Source organism: Panicum virgatum, chromosome 9N (assembly GCF_016808335.1).
Source record: "Panicum virgatum strain AP13 chromosome 9N, P.virgatum_v5, whole genome shotgun sequence".
In the NCBI taxonomy this organism is placed as follows: Eukaryota; Viridiplantae; Streptophyta; class Magnoliopsida; order Poales; family Poaceae; genus Panicum; species Panicum virgatum.
This window is the reverse complement of record NC_053153.1, coordinates 49861234-49881927: the sequence shown is the minus strand read 5'-3', so window position 1 is coordinate 49881927 and position 20694 is coordinate 49861234. Positions and strand designations below refer to the sequence as shown.

General features: G+C 41.9%; 3 protein-coding genes across 6 annotated transcripts; 2 read left to right on the top strand and 1 right to left on the bottom strand.

Moving 5' to 3' along the window:
- The first annotated feature begins 686 nt into the window (after positions 1-686).
- Positions 687-3450, top strand: LOC120692723. The gene is made up of 7 exons (XM_039976107.1): positions 687-1761; positions 1907-2041; positions 2141-2194; positions 2296-2618; positions 2699-2864; positions 2956-3036; positions 3187-3450. Exons 1-7 carry the CDS (start codon positions 1309-1311, stop codon positions 3241-3243), a joined length of 1269 nt encoding a protein of 422 aa, XP_039832041.1. The 5' UTR covers positions 687-1308; the 3' UTR covers positions 3244-3450.
- A 1385-nt stretch (positions 3451-4835) lies between these two features.
- On the bottom strand, positions 4836-6032 carry LOC120689077 (protein FAR1-RELATED SEQUENCE 5-like). Its single transcript, XM_039971416.1, has 2 exons — positions 5014-6032; positions 4836-4842 (listed from the first exon to the last, which is right to left on the bottom strand). Exons 1-2 carry the CDS (start codon positions 6030-6032, stop codon positions 4836-4838), a joined length of 1026 nt encoding a protein of 341 aa, XP_039827350.1.
- Positions 6033-7910: 1878 nt separating this feature from the next.
- Positions 7911-15130, top strand: LOC120690517 (glycerol-3-phosphate acyltransferase, chloroplastic-like). 4 transcript variants are annotated; one of them, XM_039973197.1, is made up of 14 exons: positions 7911-8397; positions 8697-8791; positions 8885-8971; positions 9074-9171; positions 9788-9845; positions 11218-11319; positions 11406-11467; positions 11570-11680; positions 12109-12187; positions 12441-12560; positions 12653-12766; positions 13831-13970; positions 14497-14649; positions 14744-15130. In XM_039973197.1, exons 1-12 carry the CDS (start codon positions 8109-8111, stop codon positions 13966-13968), a joined length of 1353 nt encoding a protein of 450 aa, XP_039829131.1. In that variant the 5' UTR covers positions 7911-8108; the 3' UTR covers positions 13969-13970; positions 14497-14649; positions 14744-15130. The 4 variants fall into 4 exon arrangements, with proteins under 4 accessions (XP_039829131.1, XP_039829130.1, XP_039829128.1 ...); XM_039973196.1 differs by having other exon boundaries at positions 8697-8794; positions 14497-14629; XM_039973194.1 differs by having other exon boundaries at positions 8697-8794.
- Positions 15131-20694: the final 5564 nt, after the last annotated feature.

Here is a 20694-nt window from a genome sequence, read left to right as displayed (position 1 = left end):
GTCAACTCCAACATGCCCGCTGAATCAGTCACCATGGTAGTTTACCTTTTTTATTTTTTTCACACTCCCACCACATCATGTGCAATGTATCAATGTTAATATATATAAGATTGCAATATATCAATGTAGGATAGGAACACCTTAAAGCAAGCCATCAGCGAGTTCAGCTTGGCCATCAATGAAGCGGTGGTAAATCTTACCTTACAACTGTCTCAAGGCGGCAAGCAGCCACCGATCAGCACAGGTGCACCAGCAAGAGCACAGAGCACAAGTGCAGCTGGGGCAGAAAAACAGAGCAGCCCGGAAGCAGTAGAAAACGAAGATGCTGAGTTCGAAGATAAAAGTGACACACCCTCTGGGGGGATCTCGAGTACGCTGAGGAGTCTGAAGATGAGCCCTTTGTTAATTGTGAGTGTAGGTCGAAAAGAAATCAAGATGTATATGTGGGAAAGGATCAGGGAAGTAGTAGTGAGGAATTGGAAGATTATGCCAATTCAGATTCTGGCAACGATTGGGGAGAAGATGGGGGAGAAGACGGGGAAGACGAGCCTATTGTTAGTAGGTATGCAACCATCAACTTTTTCATGGATAGCAATTTTATTTTCTATGTCTCCCTTTTCACCCATCATATATATTTTTCTAGCTAAATTTTATTTCTTTTTTTGCACAGGGATATAAATGAGGGATCTCAATTTGCTTGCAACACCCAGTTGCTAGACATTGATATCACTGGCTTTACTGCAACACAAAGAGATGGTACACAAGAAATTGACATCACCGGACTGCAAGTCAACAAAATGATGATGAAGCACAAGATATGTCGAGTTTTAATCTGCACAAGCAATTTCTTCAGTACAAGGAGCAATTTACTTAGTTCTGAAGTAGCAAGTTATATATTTTTTACATGACACTTTTTTCATTTTTGTTTGTTTGAGATTTTCAGTTCAAAGCAAGGAGAAAGGTATCCCTCAAGGCAAAGAAGACAACAAAGATGGTGATGACAAAGAAGAAGACAAAGAAAACAAACCACTAGCAAATTGCGATGATGCTAAAGGCAAACAGCCAAGGAAAGACGACCACCAAGATGATGAAGGACATAGTGGGCCCAACAAAGGAAAATATGAAACCAACAATTCCGGAAAGCAAGCTGCAAGCAATATAGGGGACGAAAGTGGGAATGCAAGTCAAAGGTTAACACCTCAAAATTCAAAAGGGACAGCAGATACAAAAGTCTCAGGCAAGTGCAGTGATGTGTATGTAGATTTCGAGCCTATCTCTCCAATAAATACGCTGAGTATCAGAGAAGAGATGGAAGCATTAGGGCTACTTGATGATACACTACCAGTTCGTGCGATTGCAAAGCTAATGGTTTTTGAACCGATGGAGATTTTAGAAGTGAGTGCAACAGCGGAGGTGAAGAAAATGGTTGAGGATTGCATGCAGCCACTACCTATGCCAGACTCCGGATTAAATCTGCCACTCAAAGAAGAATCTGAGAAGTTCGAGGCTAAACAAATCAAAGATGCCATCGAGAACCACCTATCTCCAGAAACAAAGAAAGAATTGACGACCAAGAGAACTGCTATAAGGATAGATTTTATGACTAGAAAGAAGTTGGCGGCTGAAAGTTCCAAGGCTGCATGCCACTTGCCTCCACTTGCACCCAAAAAGGATAATGGAAAGAAAACTTCAGACAAAATGCAGCTCCCCCAAGAAGTAAAGGGATCAAACGAGCTCAAGCAAAACAGCAAAAGCCCACAGGTACACATGGTCATATCATTTTTTTTTGAAATCATCAATTTTCAGCATCAACTTGTGCATAAATTGTGTCCACTTGTGCACCACTGGACTAGCAATTTCTACATCACTGGCTATCAATTTCTAAACAGTAATTTTTTTTCAACAGAGCAATGAAAATAAAAAAGATGAAGCATCTACAGCATCATCAACAGCAACAAGGATAAATGTTTACACCAAGAAGCCAAGGAAAATTTCAACTGAAATGGAGAAGCTAGTAGAAGCCTCGCTTCCAATAGACAAGGTTTTTGCTTGCCTCCTTTTATTTTATTTTCTTTTCTTTTCTCACTTCCAATATGTCAAGACATGTTTGTAAATATTTCTTTTTCTCTAAAACGGCTAGGGTGAAGAGAGCAAAGGCCCGCTGGCAACCAAAAAGTTATATGAGAAAGCAAAGGTGCGAGCAGTTTTTTTTAAGCACTACCTTGACATATTCAACCAGCAAATTGAGTACAAATGGTTTCTCCCCAACATTTTACCTTCTTTTTGTTTTGGCAGGGCATTTCCGGTGAGGGAGGAAGCAATCTTCCAATCATGCGCACTATTGAGGAGATCAAGGAATCTAAAGGATACAAGGATGCCCTAGATGCACCCAGTTTCTCACTTGGGTTTGATGATGTTACCCAGAAGAGCCCAAGTAAATCAACTGCCGACGACTCTATCACCTCCTCAATGTTTGACCAACTTTGCGATGATGCCATGAAAAAGTCAGCGAAGCATCAAGATTACCCCACCATAAACACAAACCATTTGAGCCCGGAACAAGAAACCATATACAATGAAATTTGCAAGTGGAGGTCGCGGTCCGGTGCTGATACCAGGTATGTAGGTGAACAAATAATGAAACTTTTTAACACATGCACAATAAAACCGTTCTAACAAGCTCTCCCTTGTTTCGCAGTCCGAACGCATTCAAGTCAAATGAAATCACAGCTACTGCGAGTGAGCTAGCAAATAGCATGGCCATGGGTAGATCGCTAAACACAATTGCGCTCCAAGTTGGGACATTTGTATTGTCGAAAGATCCGGCACAAAGGAGGAAGAAAATAATGTCACCATGGGCTGGGGTAAATTACTCCCCCCTCCTATCTAGTTATTGTAGGATCTTTTTTTATTAGTTGGGTTTAATATTGTGTCTTTAACGGCAAAATAAAACAGTTGAAGATGATGACGACAACAGAAGTGTATTGCAGGATGGTTGAGAAAGCATTTGACTTCCTCAACACAGAATACGACCTGGTATGCTTATGAAAACATTCTCCACCCTCTCTCCCCCTCCTTTTTTTTTTCCTATCTAGTTATTTACACTTTAGCATACAAGTTACGCCACCCAACTAGCAACTTACATATGAATTAGCTATCAAGTTGTCTATTTTTTTTGAAATCCAGATCTTCTTCCCCGTCCATCAAGCAAATGAAGATGAAGCGGATGCAGCTGGGCACTAGTTTACAGTTGTATTAAACCTGGTAGATAAAAAGTTTCAAGTCATTGATTCTCTAAGGCCCTCTGGCAACCCGTTACTGGTTCTGAAAGCAAAAATGGTTCGCGCGAAGATCATAACATTATGGATGAAGTACACGGCAAAGCATGATGGGTGCACGGTCCCTGCTATTTTTACCTATGAACTTCAAGTTATCTCAGGCTACCGGCAATTCGGAATGTAAGCACATAACACTACATCCCTCTTGTATCTTGTCCTTTTCTACCATATACTTATCATTTGTCTAATTTTTAAATGATGCACACACTTGGTTTTTTCTCATGGCAGCCACGATTGCGGATTGTTCACCCTCAAGGCGATTGAGTATTGGGATGGAAGCCGGTTGCCCAAGATTATTGGATCTAGTGAGGTAAATTTGCAGAAACAAGTTCTTCACGAGTGGATCACTATTAGAGCAAACCAAGCTGATTGGAAGAGCACTCTATGCCAAGGAAGTGAGACAAAGTAAGTCACAAATCAAAGTTTAGCAAAGCATTCTTTTTTCCCTCCCCCCCACTCTCATGCACTTTTCCCCCGTGAAGTAACTTGCTATTTATTTCGTCTATCCAAACAACAAGGGGAAAGGGGCTGGTTGCAGCACATCAATGGACAAAAGGATATAGACATCAGAATGGGCAAGAAATGCAAAAATGGTGAATGGATGATGCTTTTCTTTTATTTTTCTTTTTTTTCAAGGATAATGTGTAACATAAGACATTACTATTTGTGTTTTCATGTTCGTCACCTTTTTGCCAAGTTGATAAACAATGTTACACCCATTATTATGTCTTCAGAGTTCAGACCTCAAGAGTTGTGCATGCAGAGGAGTTTGACTTTTTTTTACTGTTTTCACATTTTTTTACCTCTGAATTTAGCAATCTTACTTTACTGTTTAATGTTGGTGTGACACATAAATAGTCACAAGTTGATACAACATTAAAACATAAATTTTTATACACCAAGATGATAAATCAATAGACATTTTGGTGTGACACACAAATAGTCACAAATTGACACACCAATACGACACAATTTGACACACCAATTGACACATCATTAAAACATAAGTCAACACACCAATCAAGCTGAATAAGTCGGTTGACACACCAATACGATCAGAAGATCAGAAGTGTGCATTATATATTGAAAACTTGATAAACCAATAAGCATTAAAACATAAAGTTTTTATACACCAATAAGCTGATAAACCAATGGACATTTTGATGTGACACACCAGTAGTCACAAGTTGACACACCAATACGACACAGTTTGACACACCAATAGACACAAGTTGACACAAAGAATTGGTGTTTCTCTCAAAACCACACACTCAGATAGAGCCATCTAAAATATTTGCAGCACCATTGTCTTTTGTTCTACAATTCCATCGTAAGCTTCTTTGCAGGCTTGGATGGGCAATTTGCTGTATTATGTTCAGTAGAACCACAATAGCCACATGAAATTTTTTTGGCGGTTGCAGTCCCAATGGATTCTTTATTATCTTCGATCTTGGGCGCCCTTGCCTTTTTGTAATAACTGGATCCTTAACCCCCAAATCAGCACCTGATGTAAAATAGAAAGTACAGTCAAAATGAAAAGCTCTCATATCGCTCCAAACTACCGTCAATTTGCCTTTTTGTTTCTAACTTTTTTAGTATACCTGTTTGGAGAGTTGGAGCTGTATCAGCGCCTGAAGCATTGCTTGCCTTTTTCTTCGAGGTCTTACCGCCACACCAGCCTCCACCAACCATGCTTCCAGTCTGCGCGACATTGGATTGCATTTGTGAAGCAGAACTTGGCACCCCTCCATTTTTGTGTGCATTAAGCTCAGCTTGCATCGCAATTACATGCTTCAAAACAATGCTGTGACTTTCATCCTCAACCATGAAAGGTCGTACGAACTGGGCAACATTGGTGCAAATTGTATGGTAACGGACAGCATGCCTCCCCAGGTTTGAAATTTGCATGGCCTGCAGCGGCTCACCAGTAACTTCCACATTCTCACCATCATTCACCCTTTCAGCAGACCACCTAGGCAAAATGTAATGACTTGGCACCTCACGGACAGCAAGTGCATCAAACACCTTTAGTATATGACAACAAAGAACCCCGTCCCTCTGAAACTTGCAATAATCACAGCTATACAAACCATCAACGCTGTTCGCCGAAACCTTGAATGTTCTATCCCCATACAAGTGATGGGGACAATGCCCATATGGAACAACATCAAGTAAGTTATCACCTTCAACTCGAACAATATAGTAACTAGAACTCAGCTGTAGCTCATCTTGAAAAACATTGAACAACTTCCTTGTGTACATTTTCTTCATTTGTCTTTCCATGGGGTGTCCAGTCAAGTAGTGCAGAACCTTGACAGTTGTATTAGCCTCATGCATTGTTTGTTTGCTGAATATTCTATTCTGTATTTTCTTGTACTGGTGAACAAAGTTCAGTATTGAATTCATTGGGTTCACATATCGCTTTAGGACAGCATTGAATCCTTCACTCCGTGATATTGTTTGCAGAAAAGGGAAGAAATTATTCATGAAGTAAGCCAGAACCCAGCAATTTCTCATTTCATACAAATGCTGGAACCTTTCATCATCATTGATCTCATGTTTATCCAGCATAGCTTGCCATTTGAATTCAAACTCTACAATTGAGAAGCTATTGTCAACACAATCATTGAAATCATCAGCCAAGCCTGGTTTACCATCTAAGAAAGCCCCCAATCTTTTCCTAGCATTCTCCATGATGTGCCACCTACAGTTCCTATGGACTGAAGTGGTAAAAACTTGAGCAATCGCAGCTGCCGTCGCCAAATCTTGATCAGTGATAATATTAATAGGATCTCTGTCACCCATAGCCTTCTTAAACTTAGTAAACAACCACACAAAAGCTTCTGTTTTTTCATTCCTCATGAAACCACAACCAAGCTGTATAGTTATTCCATTTCTGTCAATACCCGTCAAATTGATACAAGGGAAAAAAATACATAAATTGATACCTGTCAATACTAAGTTGCTACACAAGTAACACACAACTTGACATATGACACAACTTGACATAGGGAAAAAAAGACACGCACAAAACACTAATGAGATGTTTTTATCTATGAAAGGAGCACAAGGCATATTATACATGTTGGTCAAGTAAATTGTGTCAAAAAATATACAGTCACCATAGAGCTCATATGACTTCCTTGTTGCACCATCAACTCAAAATAGATTCTCAACCCTGTCGAATTCATCAAGGGTATAACTGTAAATGAAATCAGAATCTTCCTTCTTCAGTTCCTCAAAGTGATCAAGGGTTGCTTTCATGTCCTTTCATCGATACTCAGCACGGTACTCAACTCGCAAATTTTTTGCACCACCTTCCGTGTATGGACAGTTTTCAATAGCACCATACAATTCAACCATTATCTGGTAAGCGCGTGTAGTGGTTATGCAACACCCATGAAGAAATTTTATGAACTCCTTCTCTTCAGCAGGTATCTCTCTATGGGACTTCATGTACTTTGTAAGAGAGAACTTCTTCACACACTCATGATTGTGCTCCTGCTCAAAGTGAATGACCTCCCATTGAGATGGGGCTGTTTTCCTCACAATCATGCATGCAGGACAGCAAGTCCTATCAACATAATCTCTGCGCCTTTGCCTCACTATCTTCTTCTCAGTTATCGGTCTTCCTCGTCAAGTTTTTGCTTCTTATTGACACCAACTTTTTGGCATACAAAAATAATTTTCCTCTTGTCATTGTCTTTTTTTGATTCACGAGAGGTGTCAATTCTGATGGAAAATCCAGCGTGTCGAGCATACCTATTATAGTAAGACCTAGCATCTTGCGGGGTGCTAAATGTCATGGCAACATAGGGCTCCTGCGGTGTTGACAGAACCTCAATACCATCCTCTACATCACCCCGATCTGTAGTAGTTTGAGCTGTCGGCACTGTCAAACCATCAGACTCTGCAGGCATTGCTGAACTTGCTGGAGGTATGACAACATGATCATCTTGAGACATAGTAATATGATCATCTTGTGACACATTGATCAAATAAACAGTAATAGGATCATTCGCGAAACTAATATCTGCTAGTTCAATATTAAGGTCAAACCCTTCTACAGACAACATCCTTTTTTAAGCTGCAAATAGCAAAAGGAGAGAAATCTGTTACTAACAAGTTGACAATTTCAGGAAACCGTAGTTTGACACAACAACAAACTAACTTGACACTTGGGACAGACAAGTCATAATAACATGTTTAGATCAGGGAAAACATGCAGACAGAGAGATGGAGGCAAAATTGACACGCAGAACAAAATCAATAAATACACCCCAAATTAAGGTGCAGCATGCAGGATGTGAGAGAGGGGCGGTGGGGGGGGGTGGGGCGCACATTTTTTTGACGGGATGAAGACGCCGAGTGGGGAGAGGCAGGCACGACTGAAGGGGATGGCAGCGAGGGGTCGCCGCGGAGGAGAATGGAGCTCCGGCGGCGGCCGATGTGGGGGTATGACAGAGGTTTGGCGGCGTGGCACCAGGCCTGGCGGCGGCTAACGGGGCGGGACGAGGGTGGGAGTTTTTTTGTCGGATGGCGCTCGCCTTCAAAAGGAAAGGGCACGGGGTCGCACAGTCACGCTATGCACGACCCGTCGCGTCTCAATCCCAGCCGAGCACTATTCATTTAGCAGACTCCTCCTCCCTCCCGCTTCCTCCGCAGCTGGACTCGCGCTCAAAATCGCAAATCCCAAGGCCCGCCACTCCCACCAGGCCACCACCACTAGGGTTTTCGGATTAGGTTTCTAGAACATTCCGCCGCCGCCTCATGCACGCGCCGCCGCTGGTCGCGCTCGCCGGGGGCGCCTGCCCCGTCGCCGCCCCGCCGCCGCCGTGGCTGGCCTCGCCCCGGGCTGCCATCCTCGCCGCGCCGGCGAGGCTCCTCCGGTCCCGCCGCGGTGCGCTCCGGCTGGAAGCCAAGGCCGCGTGGAGGGCGGCCTGGGGCGGGCGGGGCCCGCGGGTCCCGGCCAAGGGCGCCGTGCTCGCCTCCTACATGGGTGCCGAGGAGGTGGTGGGACCCTCGCCCCTGCTCGACGAGGAGGGTCTCGACGATGAAGGTCTGGTTTGCTGCTTATGCCTGCAGCTACGCCTGGTTTTACTAGAGTATAAATCCATCAGTAGTCTCAGTGGATAGTGACGCAAATGCAGCTATTATTATGAACCAATAAAAAAAAGATGGGGGGCATTATGTGCGCCACTCCCCATCTTTTGTAGTAGTGTATGCTAAATTGCTTATGTATGCGCATTGATCTAGGAATAATGAACCTAGGAATTCCGTATGCCGCATTCATATGGAAATCATCACTTACACAGAGAAACTGATGAACTCTTTGTTTCCAATGCTTGCGTCGTATAGAGCTCATTTTACACATCAGAAAGGAACTGGAGGAGGGAAAACTGCCTGCAGATGTTGCTAGCAGCTTGGAGGAGCTCTATTACAATTACAAGAATGCTGTAAAACTGCTGGATTTGATCTTTGTAGTATTTTTATTGTGCTATTGTCAGATTGTTGTAGCTCATGTCTTGCAAATATTTTGTTACCAGGTTCTGCAAACTGGAAATCCAGATGCATATGAGATCATGCTTTCAAATATGATGGCTTTGTTTGATCGTGTCATACTGGATGTACAGGTTCTGCCTCCTATTCTGATTTCTTATTTCCTTCACAATCTGCTCTGGCAATTTTGTTCACGTTCCCAGATAGTCTCTCTTATCGAGCTTCATTCTTTGCAGAATCCATTTACCTTTCCACCATATCACAAAGCTATCCGAGAACCATTCGACTATTACATGTTTGGTCAGAATTACATTAGGCCACTGGTAGACTTTAGGTAATACAAATCTTACCTGATCACATCTGTACCTCTAATGGAGGCTGTTCCTTTTGAATGGAGTGCATAACATGCCTTATACGCTCTGTTCACTATTCTTGTTTTCATTTGGTACAGTTTTAATAATATAGAGCACGGAGTTTTGAGGCCCCTTTGTTTTCATGACGTGCCAACTTATTGTAGTTTGTAGCACAACTGTAGATTGGTAATTTCCAAATAAAACAGTCTCTTTTATGCAGATATTCCAGCATATTGTTGACTGTTGAGGGTTATGTTTTGTCAAGTCTTATATATATGCTGTCAAGTCTTATATTGGTGAAGTTGATAAACATCTATTTAACCTATATTATGTAACCCTAATTTCCATCTCTTTTAGCCATATCTGATATATTTCCGTTCTCTTGCACCAGGGGCTTAGTTATTTATTTTAATGTTCTTTTAGTGAGAGAGACATCATCCATAAACGTAGATAGGACTATTTGCTGCAATATTTTAGTTTATTTTATTACCAAGGCACACCAGGAGGCTTACTCCATTCATGTTTATTCTAAGAAAAATGACCTGCTACGGCCTACGGATCCCTTACGTTTTTGCTAACCTCATTTCATATACTCAGGAACTCCTACGTTGGCAACATTTCCCTTTTCCATGACATTGAAGAGAAGCTCCACCAGGTTGATTCATCTAATCATCACTATAGTTCATGTTTCCTTCAGTAACTATCACTCAGTTGTTATGGCAAGTGGGCCGGCCACAGGCCTAGGCCCACAAGTACTGCGCGTGAACAGTACCCACGGGTACTGTAGCGCCACCATAGGTTAGGGTTTAGGATGAGTCTAGAGATTAGATTACTTAAGGGTCAAGTTTGTTAGGCGCCTTGTCTATAAAAGGCTGCTATGAGTCCTAGGGTTAGGCAAGCAGAAAATAGATCAAAGAAGCAGCTCAGAGCCTCCAGAGGGAGGGCGAGTTAGCCGATCTATCCTGCTGTTCTAGTATCGATAATCAGCCATGTTTTCAAATCGTCTAGTCGAACCTAGTCGCCATGGGATCGATCAGACGACTAGTCGCGATTAGTCGTCGATCAGGCCGATTAGTCGAGCTTAGTCGATCCTAGTCGTCTGCCTAGTCGTCCTATATGTCCCAGGACCGATATGATATATGTACTACATATTACTTAATAAAAAGCAAGTATGAAGGCAACAATAATAGTCGATTTTTCACTTATTTGTGAGAGGTGATTTGTGAACTGTCCAGAACTCTGTATTCCTGTCCCATAGTCCATATTCCTGTCTCTCAGCCTCTATATACCAAAAACCTAATGGGCCACCTTGCCAGCCCATCACCGGCCGAGGCCCACAACTCAAACAACCCACAAAACAATCTCAAGTCTGATTGTTTTCCAACCTGATCGTGCGACTAATCGCGACTAGTCGACGACTAGTCGGACGACTAGAAAACTAGTCGCCCAGACCTACTCGGTGTCCCTTATCGGGGTCACCGGACCGATAAGCCTGACTAATCGCGACTAATCGTGATTAGTCGGACGACTAGATAACATGGATAATCAGCCCACATCACAGTAGTTTATTTCAGTACTAAATCTTACAATGATACGGCGCCAAGGTCTTTCAGAAGAAGAGGATAGTGTAAACCATCATTGTATTAAAGCCCAATAACAGCTTATCAACATTCTTAATTGAGATAAATGAATATCACTCTCTAAGGACTGAACTGGAATTGATACATTTGTTTCTACTGTTTAAGTGTTCTTTAGAGATATCTGTTGAAATTAGTGATGCAAAATTGCGAATACTGCTTTCTTATTTTGACATGACCCAAAATTCAAGTTTGAGAAAAGTAAGTATGCTGGCAGGTAGTACACATCATAATTTGGAAACCATTTATTCTTATGCACTTTGTTAGTTCTGTTACAACTTGAAGCACCAGGCATGAGGTTGTTACAGTACTTGTCCTGATATACTCATTCTTGTAATCCATGGTCCCAAAAGTTCTTATTCAAAATAGTACTAAAGTATGTCATTGCAGGGCCACAATGTTGTTTTGATGTCAAACCATCAGACAGAAGCAGATCCAGCAATTATCGCCTTGCTGCTTGAAAAAAGCAATCCGTGGATTAGTGAAAACATAGTAAGAGCATTCTTTTTTAGTATAAACTGTTGAGTTAATGAACTACATGGCCTAGTCAAATCAGTTTAAATTTTCACCTGATTTAGGTTTATGTTGCGGGCGATAGGGTTATTACTGATCCGCTTTGCAAGCCATTTAGCATGGGAAGGTCTTTTTCTTGACCCAGAAACTTTCTTGATATGTAATAATGTTGTTTTCTGCTTTCTTTCACTTCCATCAATTTTTGCACTTAAGCATTTTTTCTCATCAGGAACCTGATTTGTGTGTACTCAAAAAAGCATATGAATGATTACCCTGAGCTAATTGAGATGAAGAGGAGATCGAATACTAGAAGTCTCAAGGAAATGGCCTTGCTTTTACGGTATCTTCCCTTTCAATAACATGTTAGTTTTTAATCCTTTTCCCTATGAATATTAAGTCTCTCTGGCTCATATGTTTAACCATATAACTTGATGTAGTGAAACAAATCTATCAAGTGTAAAGAACTATACACTTGTGCAAAAATTTGCAAATGATATATTTGTGACCAACAAACTTATCATCCAATCCTTCTTCAGTGGCTATTACTTATTATGCTCAAATGATTATATATTCTTTTTTTTAAATGATTGCATAGTTAATACTATGAGTATATATTTTTTTAAAAGTTTTTTACACCATCAGTCCTTTACTAAGTTGGTTCTCTTGTGAGGCAAAATCAAAATGTATGCTCAGTCTGAATCATTGTGTATGGAACTGTCTTTATTGTTTTCTTGGGCTATTTCTCATGCATCTTACAACATTACACAGCGGCGGTTCACAGTTGATTTGGATTGCGCCAAGTGGTGGTAGAGACCGGCCAGACCCTTCGACAGGAGAATGGTACCCGGTATATTCTCTTGCCTGCCGGTCTTGTTCTTCCATTTTGACTGGCTCACCATGTTTCTGACTTCGCTATACATCACTGATTTACACATCTTTTCTTTCAATGTAATTGCATTGTTCACAAGCATAGAAAATGAGCTGCTACAGTGGCAGTTGTGGAAATGGCTGACATGTATTACCCTTTTACCAAAGAAACAGCTTTTGTCCGTGCATTTTCTTATGTTTACTTTGTCTGCCACTTGCAAAAACAAGGGCAGGCGCCATTCGATTCATCCTCAGTGGATAACATGAGGAGGCTTCTGGAGCATGCTGGTGTTCCTGGGCACATATATCCACTATCATTGCTGTGTTATGAGGTTATGCCTCCACCACAACAGGTAATATTACTTAATTAGTGCTCATCATACTAGCTTAGATAATTTTTCTGTGGTACCTCTTTGAAATTTTCTTTTCTCGTCTAATTGAATAGGTCGAGAAAGAGATTGGTGAGCAAAGGGTGATATCCTTCCATGGAGTAGGCTTATCGGTAACTGAAGAAATAAAGTATGTGGATATTACTGCTCATACCAAGAATGCTGATGAGGTTTGTTTTCTATGATATTTATATACATTATATCATGCTTCTTGATAGCGGCAAGAGTGCAAGACTCCTGCTACTAGTTCTATGTGGTTTTGAGCATTCGTTGGTAGGAGCCAGCATTCCAAAATCTTATTGTACCTGTAAATAGCTAGCTTACTTGTAATTGCTATAAGCTGATTTACTGAATATTTGTATACCTTTTACTTTGGGGTGGGTGGTGGAAGTGGAACTCATTTCAGGCAAAGTCAACAATAGATTTTCAGTGTTACATGCAGAGAAACTTCCACGATTCTGATTGCCCTCTTACTGAGAAGTTCTGGTAGGATCTTGACTAGGCGACAGGTTTTGTAAATTGTTGATTGTCGTATACTTGATTTAAAGTGGTGGAAATTACTGAATATTTCTGCTGTTAGCAAAGTTGAAATTAGTTGATTGGCTTAACAACTTTTAGGTACCCTTTCGTGTATGACATCTTAGGATGAATCAACAATGGTTTGTATCTTTTCTCCATTCTATGTAAAAAAATCATTAGAAAATGGCACATTTGCATTTTAGTTTGTAGATACAATTCAAGTTCCTCTTGTGTCATTGGGCAATTTTATTATTTTTTCCTGTTTGTTTTTATTTTTATTTTATTTGATATTCACAAACCTACTGATTGTGCTTGGACGTGGTGTTTAAATTGCCCTGTAGGCAAAGATAGGTTTCATATTCCTGTTAATCTTTTAATCTCTTGTTCTTTGAGACAAGGGTTTCTTATTTAGTACACCCTCCGTCCCAAATTATTAGTCATTTTGGCTTTTCTAGATTCATAAGGCTTTGTTATGCACCTAGGCATAATATATATGTAGATGCATAGTAAAGTCTATGAATCTATAAAAGCCAGAGTGACTAATAATTTGGGATGGAGGGAGTACATAATATATTCATATAGTGGTTGCAATTTTTCCATGGTACTATGAGTTTGTTGCTCACTGAGCATGTCCCTATTTGTTTACTGTTGTTATTTCTCCTTGAAAATTTGTTAGTGAATATGTCTCCCCTCCGTTCTTTTCTTTTTCATTCAGGGAAGGGAGCTATTCACAGATGCTTTGTACAGCTCAGTTGTTAATCAGTACAATGTGCTCAAGTCTGCTATCTTTAGAGACCGTGGAGCAGCGGCTGCATCAAACACTGCCATCTCACTGTCGCAACCATGGCGATGAATGTTAGTTTTCTCAGTTTTATTCAACACTTACTAGAACTGTATTTCCATGTACTATTTGATATACAAATACTAGTATGATATGGTCCATTAAGTATGATTTGAAATTTTGATTTTCCCTTCTTTAAGTTGTTTCCCTATGATTTTTTATTTACCTATACTGGACATTTCAACTCTAATTTATTGGTCATTTGATATTTTATAATGAATCATGCTGCCCACCTTACAGTTACATTGCATGGAGTTCCAACTAGACTAGTTTATGTAGGTTTCATGAAGTTGTTATATCTATGCTAAATACAGTGAATTGTTTGGCCTTTTGAAATTGAAAATTTTAGTACACACTATTTTTCTTTTATCTTGGCATGTTATGTTTGGCTCTGCAAATAACAAGTTATAGTTGTGAATTGAGCATTATGGTCACTGGAAGCCACTGATTTGGTCCGCCATTTGCAATATAAATGTTCATTGGCAAGAACTTATCAGATGGGTGGCCTAATAAGAAAATAAACTTTGCTACTGTTTGCAGGTCTAGATTCCATAGTGAAGTTACCTTACTTTTTCAGAAGATCAGATGGAGGGGCATTGACATTGTACAATTTTGATGGGAGAAATTCTTAAACTTTAAACTTTGACGTCACCGTACTTTATTAATCATGGAGGTGCCCGTTACTGCCATCCTGTAAGCTCTTAAACCTTTTAACCCCCTTTGTGAATGCCCCTTCGCCGCCCTAGATTATAGCTTTGATGTTCACGAAGTCTGAAACTGTTGGCAGGTCAAGCGTGATTGGTGGCTTTGCATACATGGATCCCATGCAGTCGGTCCATCTGGTGCAAGTATTGTCGCCTCAGGTTAAACAGTGACATGCTGGCTGGACACCAAAGGATCCATCAGGTTGCATGCGCCGAACCAGCTTGTCGATGAGCAAGTGGATTTGTGCGGTTGACGTCATAATTTTGTTACCTTCTGTTTGGTGTACATAGCTTTTTGATTCTTTCTGGCTCCACATTCGGAGATAAAAAGCGTAACATGCTCACAGTCAGTTTCTCAGTGTAGCCCTGAAATCCATGGATGTAACCCGTCTCTTTCGTGCTCACTGATGTCTGCATAAAGAGGCTACATATTCCGTGTTCCGATTACGTGCTCTACGTGATGCTGTTAACTGTGCAGCCCACTGATTTCCTTTCGCAGTCTGGATACGCTTCAAGATGCCATTGGTTAACCATTGCCCGTATCCAAATCCATACCCATAATATTTGGGGAGGGTATGGATTACTCATATATGTATGGGTATAGGTAGGGTATTGGAGGGTATTTACCCATATACCCATTCAACTCTGTCAATACGTCGCGTGCAGCCCAACACGTACGCGCACATGTGACAGCCTATATATATATTTGGGTCGACGACGATCCGGATAGAGAAGAGAAGCCTAGCTGCTAGAGCTGGCATGTCATATCATTTGTATGGGAGCATGTAGCACGAGCTCTCTCTCTCCTTGGTAATACTACTGAGAACGAGCAGCGATCGGTTGAGGCCATCTAGGCATCTGGCTGGTCCACTTATTTTGATTTTTTAAGCGCAGTTATCCATGGGTTACCCATGCCCACCGGGCATTATCTATAGTATTTGGGGATGGGTAATTTGGGTATGGGTGATTAGTGGGTACGGGCAAGGGTGACCCCGTTTCCTATCCAACGGCATCTTGAGATACGCTCCTGGCATCCATTGTGGGTGGTGGCGGAAGGTGGCGTTTGCGTCGGAGTGCAATAAGCTCAACTGAGATGGAGAATTTGCAAGATCAAACAAGGAACAATTGTGCGTCGCCGTCAAGAGCACGCGGTCGGATGCCTCCTGATCGAGAGGGGTACGTGTTCAAGATAAGCAGCGGCGGTTCATCGAAGGAGAAGACCTGCCACCAATATGACTACTCCTAGGAATGGGTCATCATCCAAAATCCAACTAATGATATCCAATTAACATCCAATTGAAATCAAGTTAACATCCAGTCCAATCCTAGTATATAGTCCCCACCATCCAATCCTATCCAATCCAATTTCACATACATAATTATCCATCCAATTGATCCAATTCACGCTTGAATGAGGAGGCAGAGGAGCCCTCGACCAGCCGTGGTCGATGATGCCATCGATGATCTAGAAAGTATTGCCAGCGATGCTATCCTTGCAGGTCAGACATTTAGGCCTTGCAATGGAAGCAATAAGCTCCTCACGATTGCCTGCAGCACCGACGCAACTGCACCGCGGCGACAACAACGAAGAGCACGCTTGAGACGAGGTTCACAGGTCACGGTCTCCTTGCCGTCCACTCCATGCCGGAGGCCGTCAGGACTCGCACCTTCCGGTCCTGGACAGCGTGCCTAGTTGCTAGGCTACGCAGCGAGAAGACGATCGAGGTTGCTCATGAGCAAGCTGCTTGGGAGCTTGCGGCCGGCGGCCGGCGGCCGGAGCCAAGCTTCCTCAGGCTAGCAGCATTTCGTCCGTCCATAGTCCAATAGAATTTGGATTATCCTTTACTTTCTATCCAACAAAATCCAATCCTATTGAATCCAAAGCAATTGGATATCCATATCCAATTAGATCCAAATCCATTAGAATCCAAGTGAAAAAATCCAATTGGATTTGGATTAAACCCAATCCATTCCCAGGACTAAATATGACCCAGGATTCCCGTGCTACCATTTGCTATCCGTCTTCCTTTTCTTTTTCTTGGATCGAGTTGCTATCCAGACTTGAAAATATGGCTCTGCCGTAGTTGACGCGGCCACGTCATGCCGGTTGAACTGTCCAGCAAGTAAGGTTACTGCTCCATGCGTGCGAAGCATAGGACTTCTTTTTTGAAGTCAAACTAAGTAAATTTTCACCAACAATGATTTGAATTACATGTATACTTTAGTATAAACAACTCTATTATAGATTCGCATTGCACGTATCCTTTATGCGATGACTTTTGTGGCAATCGGTGTTATATTATTAGAGTACTTGGTGGTCAATGGCATTCTCAGAGAGAAGCAGAAGAGGAATGGAGATGAAGTAGAGGGATGCTAGCTGGAGAAGGTCCGGCCAGAGCTGTCCGACTTGTTGAAGCAAAACAGTGTGTATCAGGTTGAAAGGCATAGTTGATGCATAGCCACATCAATCCGGTTGAACAGTGCAGAGTTGCTGCAACCTCTATTCAAATATGGGACGTATCAGGTTTTAACGAAGTCAAAATAGTATTTTTTTTATCGATAGGATAAAAGGCTATCTAGAGCCTAGAGGGTCTGCGGAAGTTGCTCTAATACCACCGAAGTTTGATAATCTAGAGCAACATCTGGCTAAAAAGGAAAGGTGGATACTAGAGAGTATCTCTCAAGCACTGATGTAAAAGGGTGACTCTAGACTGTAGTAATTCTCGAAGGTAAAAAAAATGTGGATTTCCGGAAGAAAGTGAAAAAATTGTCACTTGAGAAACAAACATAAACCTTATGAAAGGATCGACACTAGGCCTAGAGGGGGGGAGTGAATAGGCCTGTTTAAAAATTTCCTGAAAAATTTGGCAGAAAAGTATCAGGTCCGGATGATCCGGCCCTAGGTCGGATGATCTGTTCCTTCTCAGGTCCGGATGATCCGGCTTAGGGTCGGATGATCCGACAGCAGGAGAGAATCTAGCACGAGATTTGAAATTTACTTATCTTTTGACGATTCCCTTTGAATACAAAATTGACAAATAAAGTAATCAAGCCTGTGAAACACTTTAGGACAAGAGGAATACCATTAACAAGTAGATCAAGTGAATATTAACTCAAGAACAATAAATGCAACAAAAAAAAGAAATAGACACAAGATTTATCTCGAAGTTCACTCCACAAAGGAGCTACGTCTCCGTTGAGGTGCTCACAAAGAGCAGGGTTGCCCTTTAACCCTTTCCCTCACTCAATCAATCACTTAGGAGGATTGAGGTGCTCACTAGCAAAAGTCCACAAAGAACGGGTAATACAAACTTCCGGAGGCTCAACCACAAAGGAAAGGGAGCTCACCGGCACCTCTAACCGTCTAGGAGTGAAGCTCCAAGAGTAACAAACGCGAATCAACGAGTCAAGGTTGCTTCAAATGTTTCTTGAGATGAACAAGTGCTAGCTCACGGAGTGCTCTCAAATCACACCTCAAATCTCACTTCCTCTCAATCCCTAGGTGCTTCCTTGCAAGAATCAAGCTCTAGGATGGAGAGAAGTGGATGATTTAATGTTTTGGAGGCGAGGTTGGTCGGGAAGAGAGAGAGAGGAGTAAATGAAGGGGGTGAAGGGGTATATATACTCCCACCCCCGAAAGTGACCGTTGTGTGTTTTCTGGTGGAGCCCGGATCATCCGGGATTACCTCGGATCATCCGGGGTGATAACAGAATAGGCAAAACACACTCAAAGATTCCCAGGTCCGGATCATCCGGCCTGGCCTCACTCTGGACGCTCAAAAGTCACCAGGTCTGGATCATCCGGCCCAAGGCCGGATCATCTGGACTTACGCAGTACTACCGGGCACTGTGTGGCCGGATCATCCGGCCCAAGGCCGGATCATCCGACCTTGTGCAGAAACATGTGCTGAGTGAGTTTTTGTGAGTGATTTCTCTCAAGAATGTTATCTCATAAGAAGCATTTAAATAACCTAAAATTCATTCGAATGCGTCCCCCTTGATAGTACGGTGAATCCTATACTCAAATTCAAACCGAAAATTGAAAATAAATCTCCGATGAATCCACCATACATATTTTGAAATTGGGACCTTCTTTTCATCTTCTTCTTGATTTTCTCGTTTTATTCCTACACACACTTTATTGAACACATCATATCCCCAAATTGTGATTGTAAAAAATCACCAAAATCAATTAGGGGCCTAGATGCACTTTCAATCTCCCCCTTTTTGATGATTGATGACAATACCAATTTGGGCTAAAAAAGAAGGAATAAAATTCAAGAACTCTAATCAAGAGATAGGAGAGCTCCCCCCTAAATATGTGCATGAATATTTCAAAGTGGCGTCAAATGCCAATGCACATATTTAAGTGAATTCCCCCTACATCATTGCATATATGTGCTTTGTGTGAAGTAATATCCGTGATGCATATGACAAAATCAACACAACAATAAAATGAGAAATAACATTACACCATCCATAAGTATCACACCATAGATAAATAAAAGGTTCGACATCACACTAGCAAATTAAGTCTTACAAACTGAAATAGTTCACGTGGCACACACCACACATAACACAATCACAAATTAAGTTCTTACATGTCCATTACACAAATAAGATAGATGAATTGATAGAGCGAAAGCGAAAAGCGAACGAGGGGCCTCCAAGCGCCAAATTCACTCCCCCTTTGGCATCAAGCGCAAAAAAGGAAGCTACTCATCATCGTCGTCGCCATCGCCATCGCCATCGCCATCGCCATCACCGTCGGACTCGGTCTCCTCATCATCTCCGGCCTCTTCCTCCTCATCATCATGCATTTCTTGACCGCCATAGTCAAGCTCAACATCCTCATCTGGATTCTCTTGCGGCACATAGTCATCCCATGGGTTGTAGACTCTAGGAGGCGTGGGAAAGTCCCTAGGCTCACGAACTGGAGAGTAGGGAATATCAACCTTGGCCATGATTTCTTTTTGCCTCCTCTCAAATTTCAGAAGCTCCTCGTTCATATACCTTCTATGTTCACGGATCTCCTGGGAGTTTTGGCGACACATATTGAAGCAAGCAAAAATTCCTTGAGCAATGAAATCCAACTTGCCTTTCTTGCCCTTGGGAGCCCGTCGCCCATGTGAGGTAGATGGTCTAGGTGAGTCAGGTGCTGCTCGAGAAGATGAAGGACCTCCTCTAGAAGATGGAGGAGCCGCTCCAGAAGATGTTGCACCAGGAGCAAATGTAGATGGATAAGCACCAGGGAAAGGTCCAGTAGGAGCAATACCTGTGCTATGGCTGCCAATGTGGAGAGTTTGCTCAATCTTGCCCTTGCTGGTATGATATGACACATGTGTGGTGCTAGGCACAATATTGAGATGAGTCACAGACTTGATCATGTGGAATATGTAGGGAACATAATGACAAGCACTAGAAGGATCTAATGCACAAGTGATGATCTCATTCCAAATGAACTCCATAACAGCAAACTTGCGCTTCCCAGGAGTCATCTGTACTAGCAAATTCTTGGCCCTATGTGAGATATTATCTGAGTCACCCCCTGTAGGAGTGAGAGTGAAGCGGAACAAGGTGTTGAGCAATCTATAAAATGGAGTGAGGCCCTTGACTTGCCCAAGCACAATATCACCATAAGCTCGATCATACATAAAATGCATCTTGGAGGCATCAAGTTCATTACCTTCATGTAAATCCACCTTTGACGCATCACGATTCACAATATAGCTGCCCCCATAGCCAACTTGATCTCCACCGTGACCAAACAAGTGGCTAAACTGAGCCATGGTGTATGTGAACCGTTTTCCTCCAATAAGAAACTGAAAGATCCATCCATCATCACTAATATGAAGTGTGGCATAGAATTGGGCAACCACTTCCTCATTCCAATCACAAGAGAAACTCATAATTCCAAGCAAATCCATTTCTTGACACCGGTCATGAACATCATAAACTACTTCCTTAAGTGGTGAAGCTAATCCCTTCAGATAATTTCAGTCAATCCATTTCATTTCTATAGTGACACGCTTCA

Excerpts from the sequence above, each read along its gene's own strand:
- LOC120692723 (XM_039976107.1), top strand. The coding sequence starts at position 1,309 with ATGGAAGCATTAGGGCTACTTGATGATACACTACCAGTTCGTGCGATT. Across the intron at positions 2,042-2,140 it reads CCTCGCTTCCAATAGACAAG|GGTGAAGAGAGCAAAGGCCC; the intron begins GTTTTTGCTTGC and ends TAAAACGGCTAG. Across the intron at positions 2,195-2,295 it reads AGTTATATGAGAAAGCAAAG|GGCATTTCCGGTGAGGGAGG; the intron begins GTGCGAGCAGTT and ends TTGTTTTGGCAG.
- LOC120689077 (XM_039971416.1), bottom strand. The coding sequence starts at position 6,032 with ATGGAGAATGCTAGGAAAAGATTGGGGGCTTTCTTAGATGGTAAACCA.
- LOC120690517 (XM_039973196.1), top strand. The coding sequence starts at position 8,109 with ATGCACGCGCCGCCGCTGGTCGCGCTCGCCGGGGGCGCCTGCCCCGTC. Across the intron at positions 9,172-9,787 it reads AGGCCACTGGTAGACTTTAG|GAACTCCTACGTTGGCAACA; the intron begins GTAATACAAATC and ends TCATATACTCAG. Across the intron at positions 12,561-12,652 it reads TTATGCCTCCACCACAACAG|GTCGAGAAAGAGATTGGTGA; the intron begins GTAATATTACTT and ends CTAATTGAATAG.